Source organism: Propithecus coquereli, unplaced genomic scaffold (genome assembly GCF_000956105.1).
Source record: "Propithecus coquereli isolate 6110/MARCELLA unplaced genomic scaffold, Pcoq_1.0 Scaffold281, whole genome shotgun sequence".
Classification (NCBI taxonomy): Eukaryota; Metazoa; Chordata; class Mammalia; order Primates; family Indriidae; genus Propithecus; species Propithecus coquereli.
The window spans coordinates 1,437,325-1,442,981 of NW_012148408.1; the positions used below are offsets into that span (position 1 = coordinate 1,437,325).

At 50.3% G+C, this 5,657-nt stretch overlaps 1 protein-coding gene across 1 annotated transcript in view; it reads right to left on the bottom strand.

The window, feature by feature from the left end:
- Positions 1-357: 357 nt before the first annotated feature.
- KSR1 (kinase suppressor of ras 1) overlaps positions 358-5,657 on the bottom strand; it is a 38,758-nt gene continuing 33,458 nt past the window's right edge. Inside the window, 2 exon segments of the mRNA XM_012648352.1 lie at positions 358-495; positions 4,940-5,075. Of these exon segments, the coding sequence (XP_012503806.1) occupies positions 358-495; positions 4,940-5,075 (274 nt within the window).

The window sequence follows — 5,657 nt, forward strand, 5'->3', positions numbered from 1 at the left end:
TCTGCTTATTTTGGTGACACTTAGCACCACGTCACTCTGACTTCCAACTGGCCCATCTTGCGCCTTCTTAGGCAGAACCTCCTAGTGCTGGCCTGGCATCAGCGCTGGTCTGCTAACAGTGATATGTAGTTTTTCACAGATGTGAACTGGAGGTGCTCGCCTGTCAAAGGGAGTCTCTGAAATAAACTTGGTAAATGGAAATTCTTGGCATCACTTGGGCAAAGGGATGAGTCACCTCTGACTAATCAGCTTTGTACATTCCCCAAAGTCTTGGGCAGACAGAGCAGAAGGTACCTCTATGACCCAAGGTGAGGCCCCAAGGGCCCGGCAGACAGGTTCTGGCTCACTGAAGGGAACTTACTCAGCCGACTTCCAGAAGTGCCCGGGGTGGGAGAGCCGTCGGTTCAGCTTGGGCAGCTTCTCCAGCATGTCCATCAGCAGGCTGAAGCTGGGTCTCTCCTGCAGGTCAAAAGCCCAGCAGGCAGACAGGATCTCCTGCAAACGGAGCTGCCATTAGTGGTGTGTAGGACGGTTGGGAGGAAAAGAAAACAGAAGGCAGCACAGCAGGGTGCTCCACAAAGGCCCCTGCAATGCTCTCGAGCACCCCCTGGTGGTGGCCCTCTGAACACCCTGCCAACATGCAGAGCTGAGAAATAACTGTTCCAGAAGAGCTCTCATGCTTCTAGTTCAAAACGAAGTGCATGAGTTCGCCTCCATTCCTTCCTTCCTAGGTCAGCCCCTACCCCCAAAGAGTAACCACGTTGACGGACTGGTAGTGGGACAAAGATCAGAAATGGGGTCGTTGGTTTTTAGATGATGCAAAATGCAAGGCACAATGTCCTCAAGTAAAAAGATGCTCAGAAGACGTGAGGGGTGGGGCTGCTGCAGAGGTGGGAGCCTCAGCGTCACCAGAATGGAAGCCAGCAGTGACAAGGACGACCAAATACAGGGGCAGCAGCTGAGAGTCGGCAGCACAGCTATCCGGAATCCCCCCTGCCCCAGGGAAAGCCCTTCATGCTGCAGCATTTTGCCGCCTGCTCTCAGGATCTGCAAGTGTACACAGCGCCTCAGCCTTCCGATTCAGGGGAACTGCCTGCGTGCACGACAGCACACGTGGGCGGAACGCACACACCACCAGACCAGCAGCTCAGGCTTTTCTTCCTAAATACAGCTCGACCCCGTGGGGCTGCCTGCCGTATCAGGAAAACCAGAGACCAAAGACATGCGGATCAAAATACCGTCTCTGGAGGATAAGGGGAGGGTGGGTGGGTGTGTGTGTGTGTGTGTGTGTGTAAGAGAAAAGCTATTCTATCCATAAAACAAGACCAGAGTACAATAAAGAAGAAACCTACAAATAAGAAAGTGCTTTAAATTGAAAATATAATTTCCGAACCAACATTAGAAGTACAAGAAGATAAAACTGAGGAAATTCCTCAGATTGTAGACCCCATTTTAGACAGGGATGGAAAATACGAAGGACAGTAAAAGACACGGAGGCTCACTAAGAAGAACAAGATTCTGTCGAACATGAATTTCCACAGAAGAAAACAAACCATTCAGCAGAAAATTATCATAGGCATAATAAAAGAAAATTTCCCAGAAACTTCCAAAGGAAACAGGAGTCTTCAGCTGAAAAGGCCCAATAAAGGGACTTTACTAAAAACAAACAAACAAAAAACCCTCAACTCAGATATATGAAATTTCACTACAGCAAAGATAAAGAGAAAATCCTAGATGCTTCCAGAGGAATAAGATAAGCATCTACAAAAGGTTGTGAATCAGACCAACACCAGATTTTTCAACGATGCACTGGACACTTAGCAGACAGCACAGCAAAATCTTAGTGTTCCGAGGGAAAATTATCATGAAGTTAAAATTCTACTCCTGCTATGTGGACAAAATAAGAACTTTTTTAGGCATGCAAAGATCATCTCCCATTCATCCATTGGGAGAGAGTTTCTTTGGGTTTTTCTCTCATTTTGCTGGAATGCAAACAAACAGAGGGGCAGACATGCGACACAAGGAACAGTACCACTGCCCCAGGAATGAATGAACAGAAAACAGAAGGTAACAGCCGTGTAGCAGACCTAAAACCCCACAGATCCAAATGATAAGAAATCGTGGGCTCTGAAAAGAATGGAACAGGTTCCACTGAATAAGCAGAACACAGAAGGCGCTAAAAGACCTCAGGAATAAGATAAAGATGTTTGTTTCTTCTCTCATCAAGAAAAAAAAAGGCAATTAAAACTACAGGAAAAACTAACGCTGCACAAGAAAGCCAGGGTCCGAATGTGAAGCCAACAAAATCTCGTGCCTTTGAGTAATGGACGAGGTGGAAGAGACGGACCCACAAAGAAGAAAACGTCCCCCCCGGGGCCCGCCCGACCAGCGGCCAACGCGCTCACGGTCTAAGGTAACAGCGCACACGCTGCTCATCGTCTTCTCGCTTAGCCTCAATCCAGACGCAGCGTGGAAGATTTACTCACGGCAACGTGACAGCGACCTTAGCGACACAGGAGTGAGGGGAAAGCTGACCTAAGCGGTGCTGCGGAAGGGACAGAGTGACAAGGAGCCAAAGCTCATGGAACAAGACGCTGGTGTCTTTGGAGGCTGAGGGGGGCAGGGACTGCTGGTTCTCGTTAAGACCCGTTCTGGTGGTTGATGTCTCCCCGCGTGTGCGTGTCCCCAGACAAAAACTCACTGGCTGCCTCGGCACGTGACGCAGAGTCGGTGGTGAGCGAGACAGCAGGACGGCCGGAGGGACAGAGAGAGGTGCCACCCAGAGGCCAGTCCCTGCGTTCGACTGTGATTTAAAATCATTTCTTATTGCCATTGACACCCCCACCCCCACCGCACCCCCGCAGCAATGTGTTGGAACGAGAAGGGACAAGACCCGACAGGAGAGACAGCCCTCCGGGGCTGGAGCAGGCTGCCAGAACGCTCTCTCTGTGTCCCCACTCTCCACTCCCTGACCCCAACCTGTTCTTAAAAGGCTTCAAAGCACCCATCACCTCAAACTAAAAGAAATCCTTCCAATTAGTTCAGAACTCTGGCTGTGCTCTAGAATTTTCCAAGAGCTTTATTTAAAAATAAAAAATTATGTCCTTAGCCCCACCCCAGGCCAACCGGATGGGTATTTCTGTGGGGAAGGCCCTGGCATTTTTATAAAACTCCAGATGATTCTGACCCGTAGCTGGTGCTGAGCCCAGACCCAGCCCTCTCTGATCAGCTCCGCTCCGGGCCTCCACCTCCCTGGAGACGGCACTTAACACTCTGCTCCGAGGTGTAGAAAGGGAACGGAGATGGCTGCCAGGGGGCAACTTACTAGCCGTATTTTTTCTTTCAGATACAGCAGACATACAGACACACTCTTGTTTATACAGACGTAGCCTCACTAACTTTTATTGTAAAGGTGGAAACTGGAAATATCCTAAACGTCCAGGGACAGTAGTAGTTCCGCTGTGGCGCAGCTAGAGGACAGAGGGGTAGACAGGCTTAACAATAAAGACTTGTCAATGCCTTGAGATAATGAGCACAATAAAATGCTATGTGGAAAAAGTCACAATTTAAAAAATCAGTTATATGTTATGATCTTGATTTTGTTAAAGATATGTATTTTTTAAACATTTTTTAAGAGACTGGAAGGCAGCGGCTACTTTAGCTGCCATCTGAGCTGCCCCAGGGCGCAGCCAAGGGGGCTGTAGCGACAGCCTGGAGCCCCAAACTCATATCTTGAGCCCACTACACCAGCCTAAGACACCCCAGGACGCGCCCCGGTGAAGGTGGCATTCAATCAGCTCCAGCCCAGAAGGACGAGCCCAAGAGTGAGAGTGCTCAGCACCCACGCCCCTCGCCCAACACCCCAGATGACATGGTATCAACTGGCCAAAGGAAGTGCCTGCTATTAGTGCTGTCAACTAGCATTTTGGTGTCATTCTCGGGGGAGCACACCTCCACAGATATTTTGCACTTCAACAAGATGACAAGTACCACAGTGTGATGAAGTAGAATCAAACATAATGTTATCCCTTTTCAAAGAGGCTTCTCAAGATGTTCTAGCTGCTTGCTACCCATCAACTGAGGAAAACATTAAGACCTACTAAGATCTTGGAGGAAGAGGAGGCTGAATTCATCACCGTGCCTGTCCAGAGTTCAAGGACAGTGATGCTGCCAACACTGTTCACGACTTTAACAAGCAGCTCACAGTCCATTGAGATCTTAACCTGGACAAGTGTGAAGTGGTCCCTCTGAACACTTCCCGTGATGCTGGCCAGACACCTCCTGGAGTTACCTGTTAACATAAAGCTGTTCTGCCTGAATCCTACGTGATTCACGAACACGTGGTTATCACTGATCGCACTGAAAATGTCAAGCCCTGGGGTTTCTTCATATGTCACTGAGCCTGGACAAGGAAACTTACGAATGCAAAGAAGCCATTCAGAAACGAGAAGCCCGCGACTGTAACTAAAATTCAGCATTGTGAAAACGAGTCTGCCGTGGAAACTTCGGTCTGTTCTTGAACAGTCAATAAAAACATTATGGACAAAGATCTGAGACCACAGCACAACCCTACTATTGTGTTTTGAGCAGTGATTATTTTTATTATCTTCTTTCATGTAAATAATATATAGGGCTTTTACTCTCTTTTCATCTCATAAATCAACGAAAACCATTATCTTTTTTAACAAAAGACTGGAAGGAAATGAGAAAAGTGACCGGCGGGGTGAGAACGGATGGTTTTATTTTCTCCTCTATGCGTCCCTGTTCTCGCCCCGTCTTCGATCGTGTGCACTGTGCTAATCGCTAATTATGACACCTCCAGGCCACAGAGCCCCTCACTGGTCCCGCTTGCCAGGTGGGTCCGTGAAGGGCACCGGTGTCGTGCGCCCAGCCCCACCCTCGGCCCTGCTTCCCTCTCCCAGAGCAGGTGGCGACTCACGCTGACTTCCTTCCCCAGGCTGACAGACGCCAGGACTCGCTTCATTCCTTCCCCGCTGCCAATCTGCCAGATCAAGGCCTCTGCAGCTTGGTTCTTAAAGGGCCAGTCTCTTGCTTGTAGCTCATACCAGATAGTCCTGCGGAGACCCATCCACAGTGTGAGCTCCTGATGGCTCTGCCCAGCTCATGCCCAGGGGCTCTGCGACTAGCGAACCGGCCACCCAAAGCCAGGAGCCAAGCCAGAGGACCAGAGTCCCACTCCGGCCTTGCTCCCCACCCGCCAGGCTTCAGGGATGCTATGATGGCATCTGGAGGCTTCTCCCCGTCCCAGAGGGTCTGGGCCCTGCTGCCGTGGTGGTGGAAGTCTGAGGCAGCACAGGCTGGAGCAGAGAGTCAGTGGTCATTCCGACCCGAGCGTGAACCCAGTCCTGTCACTTTCTAGCTGCAAGATCCCGGTGCAACTGCCTAACCTCAGCAGGGCTGATGCCTCCAGAGTAACAAAATGCCAAGCCCAGTGCCTGGCACACATCAGTGCTCAGGAAATGATTCAGTTAAAGGTGAGGGAGGAAGAGACAGCGCCCAGGCCACCCCGTGGGAAGGACACCCAGAGAGAGCACAGGGTGGCCGGGGTGCAGAGCCTTCCTCAGCCTCTCCAAGTCCCCTTGGCCTTCCCGACTTACTAGGACGGGACTTTCTCCATCAGCCCTGCGCTGTCCAAC